This window comes from Capra hircus, chromosome 13, assembly GCF_001704415.2.
Source record: "Capra hircus breed San Clemente chromosome 13, ASM170441v1, whole genome shotgun sequence".
Taxonomy (NCBI): domain Eukaryota; kingdom Metazoa; phylum Chordata; class Mammalia; order Artiodactyla; family Bovidae; genus Capra; species Capra hircus.
The window spans coordinates 60,950,229-60,969,444 of NC_030820.1; the positions used below are offsets into that span (position 1 = coordinate 60,950,229).

General features: G+C 47.1%; 1 protein-coding gene across 3 annotated transcripts in view; it reads left to right on the forward strand.

Moving 5' to 3' along the window:
* The window catches only part of TM9SF4 (transmembrane 9 superfamily member 4), a 53,319-nt gene that overhangs the window by 19,928 nt on the left and 14,175 nt on the right, over nt 1–19,216 (forward strand). For 2 of the 3 annotated variants that reach the window (XM_018057691.1, XM_018057692.1), the window contains exons 2-9: nt 601–714; nt 5,726–5,825; nt 10,736–10,904; nt 11,004–11,133; nt 12,342–12,465; nt 13,746–13,864; nt 13,968–14,079; nt 15,310–15,380. In XM_018057691.1, the coding sequence (XP_017913180.1) occupies nt 601–714; nt 5,726–5,825; nt 10,736–10,904; nt 11,004–11,133; nt 12,342–12,465; nt 13,746–13,864; nt 13,968–14,079; nt 15,310–15,380 (939 nt within the window). The remainder of the gene's footprint in view (nt 1–600; nt 715–5,725; nt 5,826–10,735; nt 10,905–11,003; nt 11,134–12,341; nt 12,466–13,745; nt 13,865–13,967; nt 14,080–15,309; nt 15,381–19,216) is intronic. The other variant, XM_018057693.1, reaches the window with a different exon arrangement.

Consider the following 19,216-nt stretch of genomic DNA (forward strand, 5'->3'; position numbering starts at 1 on the left):
AGAGGGGCCTGAATGAAATAAGGGACTGGACATGAGCCAGGCAGGCATCTGTGGGAAGGACATTCTGGAGGAGGGAACGGTGAAGGTGATGGCCCAGAGGGTGCAGAAGGGCTCACCCTCAAGAAACAGTAAGAAGGCCAGTGTAGCTGGAGTCGAGATGGAATATGGGAGGTGGTGGGGTCAGGAGATGGCTTGTAGAAAAATACATTGGTAAATACAAGCTTCCTGACAGCGGGAGCCCATTGCTGTGTAGAGAAGCAGAATTAACAGGGTGCTGTGAGCTTTGTCTCCCGCTGGCCTGTGGGACAGTGGTACACGTGGAACAGTGACAGGAACATGGCTACTAGAGTGGGGAGCCCTGGCTCCTGTGTTAGTTTGCCCTGATGTCAATTACTGTGCTCAGTCTGTGGCTCATTTCTGGAAGTGCAGAATCTGCCTTGTATCACTTTGGGGGGCATTTGGATGGCAGTTCTTGGGGAGGTGCTCAGGCTTCTCAGAGTGGAGGTAAGATGGGGTCACTTGCAGCAGACATGAGGGTGCCGCAGAGGGTTGTTCACTTCTTTCCCCTGGTCTGACTGCTGCTTCTCTTCTTCCAAGCAGGATTGGTTGCCGTGGTCCCTACTGCTTTTCTCGCTCACGTGTGACACAGGGGCCTTCTACGTTCCTGGGGTCGCACCAATCAACTTCCACCAGAACGATCCTGTTGAGATCAAGGTAAGTGTGTTCGGGGTCTATGGAAGCCTCTGTGCTGGGCCAGGGACCTGGCTGCAGGAGCACAGTGAGTGGTCATGTCCCTCCTGTGGTTGCAGAGATCACAGACCAGCAGTCAGCCTGAGAGCAAGAGGGTCCCCAGCTCAGAGCTGGAAGGAGTCCACCCCCGCCCCGCCCACCCCCGGGGCCCCGCAGTTCCAGGATCTCCTGCTCTCCGTCTCCCTCTGGGACTCTGTGCGTTCTCTCTCTGTGTTCCTCTCTCTCTTTCTCTTTCTGCCTCTGGCTCTATTTCTGGTTCTTTCGGTGTCTTTGTTTCTCTACTTTCACTTTCACAGGTGTCTCCATGTCTTTCTCCTATACTTACTTCTGTGTCTTTCTGTCTCTCTTTCTGTGTCTTTGTCTCTCTACCTGCCTCCTCCTCAGTGATGTTTCTGCCTCCCTTTTGGGGCTGTTCCATCCTTCTCTGGGCTTCCCAGGTGGTGCAGTGGTAAAGAGTCTGCCGGCCAAGCAGGAGACTCGAGTTCAATCCTTGGGTCAGGAAGATCCCCTGGAGAAGGCAATGGCCACCCACTCCAGTATTCTTGCCTGGGAAATCCCATGGACAGAGGAGCCTGGCGGGCTGCAGTCCCTGCGGTCACAAGGAGTCAGATGCGACTCTGCACACGTGCACGCACATCCTCCTCTCTGTCACCAGCTTTCTCTGCATAATTCAGATCAGATGTGTGTACTCAGCCTATTATGGATTCTGTTTTTTCAGTTTTAGCTTCTGCCAGGATTCTGTGGTTTAGTATTTCTTAACTATGCACTGCATATCTGAGTGGTGGTATATGAGATGATTTTAAGTTGCTGACAAATATATTTTAATAACTGTTTTCTTTTAATTATACTATAAAATATAGCGATTACTTCAGCTCATGATTTCATGACTATCGGTTTTCCATTTTTAATCGCAATAAAATGTTTGTTTCTTAAATGAGTGTATTTATCTAAAAATGAATCATGCCCAAGCAAATAGTAGAATAAATGTTAGGTAGATAGGGCAAGTCAGTACATGAATGATTAGGGTTTGGAAAGCATTGTCCTAAATCAGAGTCCAGGCCACCTCACTTCTTCAGCTTAGGTGCCCACTTCCGTGTCAGTCACTTGTGACAGGGATTATGGGAGAGTCATTTTAAAATATGATTGATCAGGGGCAGTGGACAGTTTGACACCTTGGGTAATGTCTCCTATAACAACAGACTCTGAGTGGCATTCTCAAAGCCCCAAATAGGGCAGGGGGTTAATGGTGGACCTTTTCGTATTTAGTTTTCCCCAGAATCAAACTCTAAGGTGGAGCTTTGCTACATGAGATTTATTGTCTAGGCACTCAGGGTCGGCACTTGAGAGGGAATGAGAGAAGCAGGACTAAAAAAAAAAAAAAAAGAGAGAGAAGCAAGACTGAGCAGAGGGAGACCTTGAACTATGATACAGCAGAGTCCCTTGGAAAACTCTGGCACTGCAGTGGCTGGCCCTACAAAGCTGTCTTATATTAAGGCACGAGGACCAGCCACCAGGGAGGGCTGCCGCCTTGTACCAGAGCTCCCAGCTAAAGAAACTCCTCTCTCAGTTCAGTCGCTCAGTCATGTCTGACTCTTTGCGACCCCATGAACCGCAGCACGCCAGGCCTCCCTGTCCATCACCAGCTCCTGGAGTCTACCCAAACCCATGTCCATTGAGTCGATGATGCCATCCAACCATCTCATCCTCTGTCGTCCCCTTCTCCTGCCCTCGGTCTTTCTCAGCATCAGGGTCTTTTCAAATGAGTCAGCTCTTTGCATCAGGTGGCCAAAGTATTGCAGTTTCAGCCTCAACATCAGTCCTTCCAATGAACACTCAGGATTAATCTCCTTTAGGATGAACTGGTTGGATTTCCTTGCAGTCCCAAGGGACTCTCAAGAGTCTTCTCTGACACCACAATTCAAAAGCATCAATTCTTTGGCACTCAGCTTTCTTTATAGTCCAACTCTCACATCCATACTTGACTACTGGAAAAACCATAGCCTTGACTAGACGGACCATTGTTGGCAAAGTAATGTCTCTGCTTTTTAATATGCTGTCTAGGTTGGTCATAACTTTCCTTCCAAGGAGTAAGCCATCACCCAAATACAACTGCTCCTAATGCTTTTCTTAGTCTTTTTCTCTGTGCAGTGTTTACAGCCTAGTATACTTGGCATTCTCGCACTTCCATAAACCCCCAGCTTCTTGACTATATCAGTCCCCCATAGGCAAAATAGTTGAAATTTTTAGTAGTCCTTCAAATCCTTAGCAATTCTGTAAAAAGGGCTAGCAAAATTTATAAAGTTATGAAAATAAATTCTGCTCCTAAAATGTACATTTCTTACTTCATTATTGTGTTCTTGGGAAACCACATCTCTACTGATCTGTGCAAAAGCAAAGCAGAGAGTTGTAAGAAAATACAGTTTTCATCCTAAGCATCCGGTGTTCAAAAGGGAGAGCAGAAGACCAGAGGGTCTTGAAGGGCTGGGACGCGCTGTCGTGTACTACACATGCCTTTGTTTGCCACCACATTTTGGGTATTTGCAAAATTATAAATTGCTACATGTCATGCTTACTTGCGGCATTAGATTCAAGCAACTTTGCATTATCTAGGGGGAGTTAACTGATTTAGAGGTTAAAAATATGATACATTTGTGGAAAATCGAAAACTATCACAAATCAAGTTCTAGAAGGGCTGGAATTTTATCTTTTTTGGTTACTGCTGTGTCACCAGCTCCTAGTACGTAGCCTGGCAGGGTGGGTGAATACATATGATGAATTACTGTTAGAAAGTGCATTTGGAGCTATGTAGTGTAACAAGCAAAGGCTCCATTCCATGTGTTACATTGCTGTGAGCACCCCTCTTCCTTGGAAGTCCGTTTGTAATTTTGGGGAGCAATAATCAAAGTAACATGCCAGGCATTATGCGTGGCTTAGCTCAAGATGCCCCTGTCAAGAGCCCTCTGAGGCAGATAACTGTATATTTTAGAGATTTAGTGAACATTTTACAGTTATGAAAACTGAGGCCCAAGGAAGTGAACCATCTTGGCCAAGGACACATTGTGATAGAGACATAGGGTTAGTTTCAGAGCCTAGCTCTTCACCACTGCAGGACCTTCCTCCCAGTGCCTCAGCCAGAAGCCCCCCTCCAGAGCAAAGCTTGTGGTGTGGGGAAGGCTGGGTGGTTCTGGCTTCAGTCCTGCCAAGCTGGGTGTGTGAGAACATACGTGTGGGTGGGAAGAGAGAGGGCGGGAGGGGACATAAAGGTGAGACTGTCTCTTTGTAATGTGGATTCTTTTTTGATTGTCCAGGAGGAGAGAATATTACGAGACACAAAATAATAGGCAGTTACAACAGATAATAACTTTTTGATTATTTTGCTTCAAGCAATTTATGAACTGCTTCATAGAGGCCCCCAGTTCTCAATCCAACATCTAAAAAAGCTCTGAAACCAGGGTTTTTCTAAATTCATTGTAGGCAAGACCTGACCTGAATTTTTTTATTGACTTTATTTGTCCCATTTAGTATAATTATTTTTACATTTCTTTGTACAAACAGTCATTGAATGTGGGGTACTACTCCATATCCAGCTGGGAGGTGTTATAAAACCACATTGCTCTCTTAAAATTAGAAAAATTCCTAATTCCAAAACAAGAGTTTTAAGTAAGGATTGGACCTGGATTTTTAAAATTATTTATACTTTCAGATAGTGTATAAGGAATGGTCAATAGAGTCTAAACAGCGAAGATAATTTTAGTTGCATTTAAAGTTTATTTTTTGCAGCATTTTGATTGGTTCTGTTTTATCTGTGATTTGGGGAGTAGTCTGTGGCTGTCACTGTTTCCAGAGCTACATTCTTGCATCAGTTCCTAAATGTTCTCCTTCATGGTCTTCTTAAACTTCATCTTTAATGGTTGCATAATATTTAATTGAATGACTAGTTTATGATTTATTGGCCAGTTTCCCATAATGGAGCTTTTAGCTGTTTTTCCGCTTTTTTCCTCTCGTTTTCCATTGTGCAGACATTTGGTGAGCACCTCCTATATGCCTAGATCTGTAGGCACAGTGGTTACATAGGTGAGCAAGATACATACGGTCCTTGCCCTCATGAACCTTAAATCTTAAATTCCAGTAGGGGAGGCTGATTTCTTTTGGGAAAAAAAAAAAAAATCAAATAATTATATTTTATCAGACATGCTACAAAGATAACTAGGAGTGTTGAAGTAGAGGAAGTGAGGGAATTCCTTTGGTAAGATGATTAGGAAAGGACTCAAGGTGAAGAATTTCAGCTGAAACCCCAGTGGCTCAGCAGTAAAGAATCTGCCTACAGTGCAGGAGGAGACAGGAGTTCGATCCCTGGGTCAGGAAAATCCCCTGGAGAAGGGAATGGCAACCCACTCCAATACTCTTGTCTGCAGAATCCCATGGACAGAGGAGCCTGGTGGGCTACATACAGTCCATGGGGTCGCAAAGAGTTGGACACGACTGAAGAGACTGAGCATGCAAATGTGAGAAGGAGCCAGAATCAAGCCAAGAGGAGCAGGGTTCCAAGCTGGAGGCGGAGGGGACGGGTCAGGCTCAAGGAAATAGAGGCAGAAGACCACTGTGGTTAGGAATGAGGAGTGAGCTCTTTGTTCCTGAAGTGTTTTCCCTCATTTGGAGTTACTTCCTTAGGAAAGATACCCAGAAGTGAAATTATAGGGTCAAAGAATATCAACATGTTAAGGACTCTGAGTATATATTGGATTTGGTTGTAATTTTAAACAAAATCTATAATGCAGTCTGAAACTAGTGAGCTGTGAAATAATTCAGAATTGTAGAGTATATTTATAGTATACCAAAGTTGTGTCTGCTGCAGTTAGTTTGCTTTTTAGATAATAATACTGAGTATACTGAAGATGAGTGGGTACCAGGGAGGATTGTAGAAAGTCCCCTTGTTTTCTGGGTTGAGGAATAATGGCCTCTCTTCTCCCACCAGGCTGTGAAGCTCACCAGCTCTCGCACCCAGCTACCTTACGAATACTACTCGCTGCCCTTCTGCCAGCCCAACAAAATAACCTACAAGGCAGAGAATCTGGGTAAGTTCTTCTCTGGCACTGCTGTTACCCTGTCCCAAAGAGGAACTCAGATCTTTTCATAATGATAATGGCAGTTAACCCTTAGATAGCACATACTGTGTGCTGGACGCCATTCTACATAGTTTGTTTATATATTAGCTCGTTTAATCTTCACAACATCCTGAAGGAGGTAGTTGTATTTATTCCTGTTTTTACAGATTAAGTAACTTGTCACTGGTTATACTGTAAATTAATAGCTAAGCTGGACTTGGAATCTGTGTAGTCAGGCTTCAGAGTTGGAGCCCTTGGCTACTGTTCAGACTGGCTCTTCTAGATTTCCAGATATCCCCTCCTGTCTCTCATGGCTTCTGCAACGTGCTTTCCTTTTAATTAAGAGTGAGTGATTATCTCTGGCCTTGATGGAAGCAGACATCACTATAGTTCTTGCTAAGCTGTTCAGGCCTTGCCTCAAATAATGTGTGAAGCAGCCACCAGAGTGTCTGGCATATGTGTTCATAAATAGCAGCCGTTTTACTTTAATTCAAATAATTCTTCATTTGGTAGAATTTCAGGCTTAAAAGAAAAAATGTTTGGAGGACTCTGTTGAGGACATGATTATTAGTATTTTGTGCCTGTCTCACTTTAAGTCCTGGAGATAAAAAATTGGAAGGATGTCCCTCCACCCCACCAACTTTGAGAAAATGAAGAGACTTTCCTCTTCTCTTACAGCTTAGAGAGGGGGAAGGAGAGAACTGGTTATTGAGCAAGCCCCTAAAAGGGCCGCCTTCTCTGTCAGGGCTGAACATGGTTCTGATGTTTCCAGAACCTCTAGCCAGTGTCTGTACCTCCTGTTGGGTATCGGGCATCCCAGGCCAGCTGGGGCAGACTTTGACCTAAAGCAGGCAACACCACCAGTCCCCAAGTCTCCCCTGATGCTATTGAACAGAGGTTGATCTTAGGGCCCAGGCTGTTCCTGCTCACCTGCTGCATACCCTTCTTTTCCTGTTTTTTAGAATCATTCCCTTGTTATTCACTTTTGGCCGTGCTGGGTCTCTGTTGCTGTATGCAGGCTTCCTCTAGTTGCGGCAAGTGGGGACGGCTGTCTGGTTGCAGCGTCCGGGCTCAGCAGTGTGGCACATGGGCTCAGCAGTTGCATGCAGCTCGTGGACGCTACAGTGTGGGCTTAGTAGTTGTGCATGGGCTTAGTTGCACTGCAGCACATGGAATCTTCCCAGACCAGAGCTCAAACCCACATTCTCTGCGTTGGCCGGTGGATTCTTAACCATTGGACCACTAAGCAAGTCCCGCTTAACCTTTTTTTCCTCTACACCACGCCATGTTCCCAGCACCCTGCTGCTACCAGGAATCCTGACCTGCTTTGTCCTCCAGACCCCTCACAGCAGCTCCTCCCTTCCCGTGAGCTGGTGTGGATTTGTCCACAGCCCAAAACTCAACAGTTGGGCACACCTCAGTGTGATACTAGGTGACCTGAACCTCCGTGAAGCTAGGAAATGTTCCTGCCTCATGGAAATGGAAACTGGAGTGTACAGAAGTTATCCTGCCACACTGTATCTTATTCCATCTTTGTGTAGTGCCTCCCTCTGTGGCCCAGAGGCTCTTTGAGCAATGGGATCATGTCCTACATTTCTGTCTTTCTCTGCCACTTCTGACCCAGCCTCTCACACATCATCATCATTCAGTTAAAGTTAACTGTCCTCCCTGAGTGGAGCAGAAACAGCCTTGAGCGAATGCCTGTTGGGTTGCAAGCCTTGTTCTCTTCGTCATCATTATCATCACCGTTAGTCCTTACATGGCTCTCACAATGAGCCAGGGTTCTGAGCCTGTCTGTGCTTTAACTTAGTTAATTTTCACAACAGCCCTCTGAGGTAGCTACTCTTAAAATCCACTTGTCATGGACAAGGGAAGTGAGCCACAGGAGGTGAAGTCACTTGCCTCAGGTTACTCACCGAGTTGGTGGCAGAGCCCAAGAACTGTGGCTTCAGGGTCCAGAGCCTCAAGCAGCACAGTCTGTGTACCGTCTCACTTGGTTCCCACTGTGACTGCACAGCCAGGTACGCTGGCCTCCATGCCAGAGTAGAGGGCACAGCAGCTTCAGAGGTTTGAAAAAGTTGCCCATGGTCGGGGTGGTGATTTTAACCCAGGTTTGTTTTGTTTCTCTTTTTACTATTTATTTTTACTTACTTATTTGGCTGCGCCAGGTCTTACTTGCAGCATGCAGGATCTTGAATTGCAGCATCTGGGATCTAGTTCCCTGAGCAGGGATAGAACCTGGGCCCCCTGCATGGGGAACACAGAGTCTTAGCCACTGGACCACCAGGAAGTTCCCTTAACCCAAGTTTTTTAACTCTAAAACAGTTCTTTCTGTTGGCGGCTCACCTGGTAAAGAATCCGCCTGCAATGTAGGAGACCTGGGTCCTATCCCTGGGTTGGGAAGATCCCCTGGAGGAGGGCATGGCAACCCACTCCAGGATTCTTGCTTGGAGAATTCCAGGGGCAGAGGAGACTTGTGGGCTACAGTCCATGGGGTCACAAAGAGTTGGGCAAGACTGAGCAAGTAACACTTGGACTTTCACTTTTCTATTGTCCAGACTGCCTTTTCCAGAAAGGTTCATTTGGGCTGTCTGAGGGCTGTGCTCCTGATTCTCAGATTGGTTTACCGATAAAGATTCATATGGTGGGGGGCTTGTGAGGGGACATCTGCAGCGGATGTGCTAGAGGACAGTGTCATTCTCTCTTCGAGTGGCCACTTAGCCTGCTGTTCGTTTAGTGTGGCTTGCTGACTGCTCCCAGCTTTAAAAGTTAAAAGGAATACTTCTCTATTAGAAATGAGCTGTTGTAGACCACTGTGTCCTCCTTCTTGGTTTAAATCTAATTTCTAAATATTGAGAAGTGATACCTGTCTTACTAGATCTGCAGCCCTGTTCCTCTCTCTGTATGTTCTTCCTTTCCTCAAGTGAGTCCCCTGTTGACCTCACTGAAGACAAGTGGGCGTTAGGGCATGTGGTAGAGGAAGGAGCCTGGGAACTTGAGCTAGAACTTGGTTGTAGAAGCCTCAGAGTCTTTCTGATATGCACCCGTCCTCCTCACTCATCCTTTGTATCAATCAGTACCAAGCCCCCTAGATTTCACCTCTTGGTAGCTCCTGATCGTGTACTTGTTTCCACCCTCCCCACACCCTGGAATGCAGCCACCATCACTGTTCGCTTGCACAGTGCCTGCCATCACCCCAGACAGTTCCTTGCATCTCTGATGTTTTCTTGACAAAATAGCCTGACTGATCTGTTACCAGAATCAGATAATGGCTTCTGCTGCCCCATTAGAAACCCTTTATTGATTTTTGTTGCTCTCTGGATGAAGATCAAACTTCTGTGTGGCCCACAGGCCCCCTAAGGTCCAGCTCTGGCCAGTCTCTCTGACTCACCTCAGGTTACCCTTGCTGTCTGCACTGCAACCATACAGGCCTCTCAAGTTTACCCTGTCATCTCCTCTTCCCCCAACTCTTCCCCCGAGAAAGGACCCTTTGCACATACTGTCCCTTCTGTCTAGACTAGTCTTTCCCTATCTTTCTGTCTCTTTAATCCTCTCTTCCTTTAGAGCTCACTTCAAGCATTACTGTTTCCAAGAAACTGTCCTAGACCTGCTTCTCACATCTAGAGCAAGTTCCTCTTATTGCACTATATCTTCTCATTGTCCTGATTGTTTAATCAGTGTGTTCCTACTGGACCATAAGCTCCATGAATATGTCTGTACAACATTGTGTCTTCAGAGCCCAGCATATAACCAATACCCAGTTTAGGAAGGAACAAATGAGCAAACAAACAAATGACTAGGCCAGAAGTCCCACATCAGGCAGGTCCACTCTGACAGGCTGTTAGACCAGGTGTGGGTTCAGGCGTTAGTGCAAAGCCTATGGGCTTTGGTTCGTCTCCTTCAGCTCGCCCCAGTTCCTCCTCATCCCAGTAGAATTGTCAGAATGGCTCCACATGAAAGCGCTGTTGGGTTTAGTCCCTGACTGCTTGGTGCCTGCTCACAGGACACCTGGCAACAGATTTTTCTGAGGTCATAGGTGTGCAAGGGTGTGCCAGTTCCTTAAGTAAGATGTTTTGGCTAAAAATCTCCAGTGCTGGATTTTACACTACCTCCCTCCCTGCCTAAACCAGGATCTGAAGACACGGAAATAAATTATGTGCCCTTGAAGAGCTCATAATCAGGTAGCAGGGCAGAAACTTAAAGCATCAGTACATTGTGCAGAATCACAGCACTGACGTATGAAAAGGTACAGAGGTGATGCTGGTGATAGAAGTAGTATTTGTTGCCTTCCTACTCTGTGCCTGGTACTTTATTTCTTACTGTAATCCTGTGAGATGGGTACTGTTATTCCCATTTTGCAGATGAGGAAATTGAGCCTCGTTGAGGTTAAATTACTTTCCAGGACTGCTGAGCTAGTAAGCTGCAGAGCCACGGTTCAGTAATCCTCGCTTCACCATCGTACGATGCTCCCTCTGTGCTGAGGGCAATCCAAGGAGAGAGACGAGCTGAGCCTCAAGGAGGTCAGGAAGGGCTTCCAGAGAGTGGAATAAAAGCTGAGCCTGCAGGTTGAGAAAGTTTTCCAGGAATGTGGGGCAGGGATTGGCAAAGGAAGTGATAATGCGGCTCAGAGGCATGGAGTGACGGGGCATGTTTGATGTGCCCTGAAGAGTCTAGGGGTGCTAGAGCACAAAAGGGAGGCGGGGGCAACAGGTGGGGTCAGGTGGGCAAGCTTGGCCTGAACAGGCGGGGTATAACATTGAGTGTGCCAGGCTGCAGGACTGCTGGAAGCCTTCCAGGTGGGCCCTGTGTCTCCGTGGGTCTGCTGACCTCAGCAACCTCGGGGCTGAAGCTCTGAGCTCCATCTGTCTCTCTTATGGCAGGAGAGGTGCTGAGAGGGGACCGGATTGTCAACACCCCTTTCCAGGTTCTCATGAACAGTGAGAAGAAGTGTGAGGTTCTGTGCGGCCAGTCCAACAAGCCAGTGACCCTGACCGTGGAGCAGAGCCGGCTCGTGGCTGAGCGGATCTCAGAGGACTACTACGTCCACCTGTGAGTTGTCCTCTGCTCCCCGCCAGCCTTGGGTTCCCGGAGGGGAGGGCCCTGAGGGAGCGGCAGTCTGAGGGACTGAGCGGGGCCTTGGGTTTCCAGCATTGCGGACAACCTGCCCGTGGCCACCCGGCTGGAGCTCTACTCCAACCGCGATGGCGATGACAAGAAGAAGGAGAAAGATGTGCAGTTTGAACACGGCTACCGGCTCGGCTTCACAGACGTCAACAAGGTATTGGAATGCCCTAGTGTGCTGAGAGGGCTGGGGAGCCACGCCCCTGTCATGAGCACTTGGGGCCACAGAGCAAGGGGAAACCTACAGCTCTAGGCTTAGAACAGAAAATACAGGGATGGCCATGGCAAGTTCCTGCTGGTGCCCCCAGGTGTGGTCTGTCGGAAGTTTGGGTGCTGGTGGGCAGGGCGCTAGCAGATGCTACAGAGGAAGTGGAAAGTGCAGTGCCTAAAACCTCAGATTCTGTATAACTATATGATCATATGGATTATAAGAATAATTCTGCCCACCCCACCCCCACCTCCAAAAAAAATCTGGAATTTCGTCAGTGTGTTAGAGAGTGAGCTAAGTGGTGGTCAAGAGCATACAGGTTCTCTGGGTTTTGAATCCTGCCTTACTAGTTGATGAGTGACCCTAATCCTACTTCTTTCACCTCTCTAAGCTTTGTGTTCCTTTTCTATAAAATGTATGTGATAGCCATACCTGCCCTTTGGGGGGTCGTGCAGAGTATATCAGACAATCTGTGTAAGCACTCTGCAGCACAGCCACTGAGAAATACGCTAGTGGTGCTGATTGTAATGGGGATTCTCTTATATTTGTCATTTTCTAAACTGAACACATATTACTTAGGGAATAAAGAACAAGCACATTTCTTTTGAGGCACAGTCACTGTCCTCCAAGGGCTTCTGTCATAACTGGGGCGAGAACTGACAGTGAGAGGCCCTGGAGCTTAAGTCCCAATTCCAGTCCCATGGGCAGTGCCAGAGGAGTTCAGAGGGAGGGTCCGTGCAGTCAGGTTGTCACGGAGGAGGTGGGCCTTGAAAACTAGAGAGGCTTGAGCTGCATGAAGTCGGGATGGCATTCTAGTTGGAGTGAACGCTGTGAACGGAGTTCAGGGTGGGGACCGTTCACGAGGCAGGGAGAGATCCAGGGGAACAGGTGAACTAACCTGTCTGAGAATGTATGTCAGGGTTACAGGACAGAGGGCCTTGAATCCCAGCCTGTGGGGTCTGGACTTTAGTAAGCCCCACTGAGCCCTGGAGGGTTCACGAGTAACGGAATGCTATGAGAGCAGTGTATTTGGAAGGTTGGTGCGGCTGGGTCTGTTAAATGCGGGAAGGGACCGAATACCTGGCCGGCCTGCCTGTGTGGGTTTGCTGGTGGTTCCCTGGCTCCAGCTCCTTCGTTGCCTGTGTTGCCCTGCTCAGATCTACCTGCACAACCACCTCTCGTTCATCCTCTACTACCACCGGGAGGACCTGGAAGAGGACCGGGAGCACACGTACCGCGTCGTCCGCTTCGAGGTGATTCCCCAGAGCATCAGGCTGGAGGGTGAGTGGGTAGGTGTGGCCAGGGGGCAGGGCTGGGCGGGCCTGGGCTCCCATGCCCGGGGCCTCTGCGCCCTTGACTCCTGACGTGGCTGATAGGGGCCCAGCCAAGCTAGGGTCGCTGCATTCCCGTTAGAGAAAGCAGGGACAAGGGGAGAGCTGACACGCTGAGCCCTGGCCTGGCACCTGCCGGTTGACCCCCTCCCGGCCACCGGGGAGGTGTGTTCTGATTATGATGGGAACCAGAGGCTCAGAGAGCTCGGCGACTTGGCCACGACCAAACAGCAACTGGGCTTGGCTGGGCCCATCATAAGAACCAGCCAGCTCAAGAACAAGGGCTAGAGGTACAGACAGAGCTGTTGGGCAGCCAGTCTCAGTGTTTGTGCTTCTGCGGGTGAGTGAGTGGCGTAGACTAAAGTTGGCCCAGGGTCAGCCGTCCCGTGGGAATTTGAGAGCCCAGGCCCAGCCCTCTGGGCCTGACTGAACCTAGTCCAGCTTCACCTCGCCTGGCAGCGCTTGCTTACCACAGAGCGCACTTCCACTTAGTAGGCCTGGTCTTCTGTCCACCGTGGTGGTGGGTTTCGGGACTTTTTTTTAAGGTGTGGAACCTGGTATTCAGACAAACAAAATAATACTCAGAAGTCTCTTGTAAAATGTTGACCCTGTGCTTTCGGGGCGCAGACTGCCTCTCCTCCCGTCAGTGTTGTGGGCGCAGCCTGACGTTTACTGTGTGAGTGTTTGACAGCAGCTGCTGCCCCCGTGGTTCTTCGAGGTTAGAGACCCTGTCTTGTTTTCTCACTGTTTTTAGCCCAGTACCAGGCAGGCAGTAGGCGCCTGCTTATTGTATGTTTGTTACTGAATGAATGGACGATGGCAGGATGAATGGATGAGTAAGTGAAGGGAGAAAGTGACTGAGGGCTGATTGCTGGAGCGCCGGGACTCTGGGGACTGAATGAGCGAGGAAGCGTGTGAGGCAGTGGGCTGGCGGGGTCTGCGTGTTGAATGGGACCGACTGAACGAGCAGGTGGATATTTGCTACGAGTGAAGGAAGAATCTGTTTGACGAAACAGGGACTCACACCCACTCCCTGCACGCACCTCTCTGCAACCCCTGAGGCTCTTTGAAAAGTCAGGGCTCCAGGGAGCACAGTTTTAAAGCTGTCGTTGCCAGCTCTTCTCCCAGCCTCTTCTCAGCAGCACGCCACCCCCGTATACGCCCCCAGAACAGTCCCTGGGTAGTGGCACCTGCCCTCCCAGGAACAGACTGAGTCTCTGTCTCTCGCAGACCTCAAAGCAGACGAGAAGAGCTCATGCACCCTGCCTGAGGGTACCAACTCCTCGCCCCAAGAAATTGACCCCACCAAGGAGAATCAGCTGTTCTTCACATACTCTGTGCACTGGGAGGTGAGAAGGGGCTGCAGCCACAGCTGCAGGGGAGGAGGGCTCAGCTGGGTGCGAGAGGTCAAGCAGGAGGCTTGGCTCTCAAGCACTTCCTCCCCACCGCCAGGAAAGTGACATCAAGTGGGCCTCTCGCTGGGACACTTACCTCACCATGAGTGATGTGCAGATCCACTGGTTTTCTATCATAAACTCCGTCGTGGTGGTCTTCTTCCTGTCAGGTGAGAGCTGTGGGCTGGAGGGTGGAGAGAACAAGGGGCTGAGGTGTCACTTTGCTCACGGGGGACTTCTAGGGTGTTCTTGGAGCCCAGTGTGGGTCAGAAACGGACATCAGGGCTCTGTGGGGGCACCACGTACACAGAGGTGAACAAGACTCAGCCTCTACTCTGGAGGGCTCCTTGGGGAAGACCGCGCCTCTCCTCACACACACCTCCGCTGGTTCATTCAACAAGGGTTTGTCATTGCTCACCCTTTTGGGGCCCCAGCCACATGCTGGATATGGTGTTGAGCAAAACTAACCCAGCCTCTCCCCTCAGTCTATGCTCAGGTGGTAGGAGAGAGACAGAAAAGCCCCAGAGTGATGGAGTTCCAGGTAGTGCTAAGTGAGGAGAGGGTGAAAGCTGCCTTAGAGAAGACCTCTCTGAACAAGGAGCCGCATTCAGAGACCCAGGAAAGGACTCTTCTAGCCAGGGTCACACAGCCCTGCTGTGGGACAAACTTGGTGAGAAGCCAGATGACATGAGGGCGGGAGGGCAGTGGACATAACTGATCTTTTCAGTATCAGAGAGGAAGTAAAGATAATGTTGTCTTCATTAAACATTTACCCTGGGACCAGCTGTGGTGCAAATAAACACTTCACAAGCCTCCCTCCTCCTTTCAGCCAAGCCTAAAAGCAGTAAGTTAGCTCAGGGTCTGATAATCTGTTGTCTTAGCCGCTATACCGCTGCCTAGAGAGAAATAGCCCGTGCCAGTGCCGATGGGGGCCTCTGAACTGTTCGGGGTGTGTCAAGAGGAGATGTCTTGAAGTGTGAGTAGGAGTTAAGGCAAAAGGAGTAGCCTGGGTTATAGGCACACAGGTGAGAGGGAGATGGGCCATGACCTGATAACCAACAGCAATAAATGACCAGAGAGGTGAGCCTGGGGAAGTTAGAAGGACCAACCACTGGAGGAACAGGGATGCTGTTCCCCCTAGAGTGGAAGTAGTGTCCTGTGACAGCCTCCACCAATCCCAGCAGCTCATTCCTCCCCTGACACTTGAGGGGTGACCCTCTGTTTGCTCCTCCCCTGGTCGCTGAGCTGGAGCCCTGCCCAGGAGAGGACCTGAGGCACTGCATAGCCAGTTTCCACTGAAGAAAACCACACATGCTGGGGGGACCAGCAGCGCAGAAGACTCAGCTGGCAGTGCTGACGGCTTCTCTTCCTCCCCGCCCCCCGCCCCCCATTTGTTTCAGGCATCCTGAGCATGATTATCATTCGGACCCTGCGGAAGGACATCGCCAACTATAATAAGGAGGATGACATTGTACGAGGTCTTGGCTGGGGTGGGATGGACTTGCAGAGGGAGGGTGGTCTAGCAGCAGAGCTCCAGGCCCCCCAGACCAGGACTGGGGGTAGGGGGGGAGGGTTGTGTGATCATTCATAGCACACACCTTGAAAGTATTGAAAAGGAAAACAAAACGTTTAATGACTCGAAGTGACTGGGATAGATTTTCTCATTTTATTTTGCTTTTTTATTTTATGTTTGTGTTTGTCTGTGCTGGGTTTTCATTGCTCCACACAGACTTTCACTAGTTGTGGCAATCGAGGGCCGCTGTCCATTGCAGCGTGAGGGCTTCTCATTGTGGTGGCTTCTCTTTTTGCAGAGCACAGACTCTAGGGCACACGGGCTTAGTTGCCCTGCAGCATGTGGCATGTTCCCAGGCCAGGGATTGAACCTTTGTTTCCTGCATTGGCAGGCAAATTCTTACCCACTGGACCACCAGGGAAGCCCAGCTTTCTAATTTCCAAGCTTTCATAATGGAAGAAAACTGGATTGATTTGATGACATACAAATACTATATGATATTTGATTGATATTGATTTGACATACATAATCCTTTATGTCAAACAAAACAGAAAAGTAAAATGGCAAACAATATATGTAACAAATATTTTAGAAGATGATAGTTATACAATATTGTGAAGTAATTATCCTCCAATTAAAAATAAATGTTTTTAAAAAGGAAGATGATGGTTAAAAGAACTGGTATTAAAAAACACTAAAATTCTCTAAGGTGCTGATGAACAAAAAAATACAGACAAGGATACATGGCTAAGAAACATGTGAAATAGTGTTTTTATCTTAGGCATAAGTCCCCAGCATGGGCTTCTCTGGTGGCTCAGTGGTAAAGAATCCACCTCCCAGTGCAGGAGACGCAGGATCAATCCCTGGGTCGGGAAGAGTCCCTGTAGAAGGAAATGGCAATGCATTCCAGTATTCTTGCCTGGGAAATCCCATGGCCAGAGGAACCTGGCAGACTACAGTCCATGGGGTTTCAAAAGAGTTGGACACAACTTAGCAACTAAACCACAACATCAAGCCCCCCACATGCAGTTTCAATCATCAGAAGACAGTTCTGGACCTTCAAATTAGCACAGCTCTGTATATATAGTATTAATTGTTGGCAAGGTTAATGTGAAATAAGCACCTTTCATGCCACCTATACAAGTGTAAACTGGTAATTTTCTGAAAAGTAGTTAATTGACAGTAAGTTTCATAAACTGTCAAAAAGTTAAATTTTTTTTTTTTTGGCCTCACCATACGGCATGTAGGATCTTAGTTCCCTGAGCATCAAAACCACAAAAATTTGATCTAGAAATATTTATAGCAGACTTGTTCATAATTTAAACTGAATATAGATTGATATCCCATAATAATAACTTGGTTATAGTATAATATAGCTATACAATGAAAAATTGTACAGCTATTAAATAGTAATTGTAGAGAGTGTGTACTGACATGAGGTAATGCTCACGACCATCCCGCAGCTGAAAGTAACCAAGTAAATACAGTATGATCCCAGTTTTACTGTTAAAAGCTATATACACATACACACATGTATATATCTAAAGGGCTAAGGAAATAGATCAGAACACAGTATTATTAAGTATATAAATCATTTTTTTATTTTTCTGGTTTTAGTTTTTAATCCTTAAGCGTTTACGAGTTTTATATTTTTTGTTCAATCTTTCTGGATTTTTAAAAAATTGTCTGTGATACACATTTACTACTTTTTGTTCATTTGAGTATCATACTAAAGAATTTTTTTTAACTTTATTATGCATGTAAGAGTACATACAGACATACGCAGAGAGATTGTGGACTCAGTCCTAGGCCATCACAATAAAGTGATTATTACAATAAAGCAAGTGAGACAAATTTTTGGTTTCCCAGTGCATATGAAAGTTATGTTTATACTATACTGTGTCTATTAAGTGTGCAGTAGCAGTATGTCTAAAGAAGTACCTTAATTTAAAAATACTTAAGGGCTAAAAAATGCTAACCAACATCTGAGCCTTTATCTAGTCATTATCTTTATCTGGCCTCAATGTTAATGGCTACTGACTGATCAGAGTGTTGGCTGCTGAAGCTTGGGGTGGTTGTGGCAATTTCTTAAAGTAAGACAGCAGTGAAATTTGCTAAATTCTCACAGCCTCTTCACCAGGAGTAGATTCCACCTCAAGAAATCATTTTCAAAAAAAAAAAAAAAAATCATTTTCTTTGCTCCTCCATAAGAAAGAGCCCCTTACCTGTTAGAATTTTATCTAACAGGTGAGGTGGCAGCAGTTCAGTCCAGTCTTTAGGCTCCACTCATAATTCTAGTTCTCTTGCTGCTTCCACTGCATCTGCAATCACTTCTGAAACCTTGAACCTCACAATTTCATCCATGAAGCTTGGAATCAACTTCATCAGTACTTCTGTTAATGTTCATATTTTGACCTCTTCCTGTGAATCACTTAGTGGCATCTAGAATGATGAATCCTGGGACTTCCCTGGTGGTCCAGGGGTTAAGACTCCCTGCTTCCAGTGCAGGGTGCGCAGGTTCAATCTCTTGTTGGGGAACTAAGATTCCACACGGTGCAGTTTAGCAAAACAAAAACAAAAAACCAACAGCATTAGAATGGTGAATCCTTTCCAGGAGGTTTTCAATTTACTTTGCCCAGATCCATCAGAGGAATCACACTGTCTTATAGCAGCGTAATGAAATATGTTTCTTAAATAAGACTGCAAAGTCAAAACAATGCCTGGACCCATGGGCTGCAGAATGGGTGTTAGTGGGCATGAAGATAACATTAATCTCATTGTACAACTCCAGCAGAGCTCCTGGGTGATCAAGTACTTTGTCAATGAGCAGTAATACTTTGAAAGGAGTCTTTTTTTTTTTTTTTTTTTTCTGAGCAGTAGGTCTCAACAGTGGGCTTAAAGTATTCAGTAAACCACGTTGTAAATAGACGTGCTGTCATCTAGGCAGAGTGGATTTAACGTACTACTTCAAGGCCTCAGGATTTTCGGAATGGTAAATGAGCACTGGCTTCAACTTAAAGTCACCAGCTACATGAACCTGTAACAGAGAGTCAGGCTGTCCTTTGAAGCCAGGCTTGACTTCTCCTCTCTAGCTATGAAAGTCAGAGGTGGCATCTTCTTCCAGTCAGAGGCTGTTTTGTCTATACTGAAAGTCTGTTCAGTGTAGCCACTGTTAATGTAGCTAGATCTTCTGGATAATTCGCTGCAGCTTCTCCATCATCACTTGCTGCTTCACTTTGCACTTTTATGTTATAGAGATGGGCTTCTCTCCTTAAACCTCATGAACCAACCTCTGCTAACTTCAGACTTTTCTTCTGCAGCTTCCTCACCTGTCTCACCCTTCACACAAAGAGGGTTGGGCCTTGCTCTGGATGAGGCTTTGGCTTAATGGGATCTTATGGCTGGGTTGATCTCTCCAGACCACTCAGACTTTCTCCATAACAGCTATAAGACTGCTTTGCTCTCTTATTCCTATATTTGCCAGAGTTGCACTTTTAATTTCCTTGAAGAACTTTTCTTTTGCTTTCACAGCTTGGCTGAATATTTTGTGCAAGAGGTCTAGTTTTTGGCCTCTCTGAGCCTTTGACAGACTTTCCTCTCTAAGCTTAATCATTTCTAGCTTTTGATTTAAAGTGAGAGACATGTAATGCTTCCTCTTACTTACACATTTAGAGGCCATTGTAGGGTTATTAATTGGCCTAATGTCAATATTATGCCTTGGGGAATAGGGAAGCTGAAGAAGAGGGAGAGAGATGGAGCATTCAGACCATACGTTCATTGTTTGTTTGCCATCT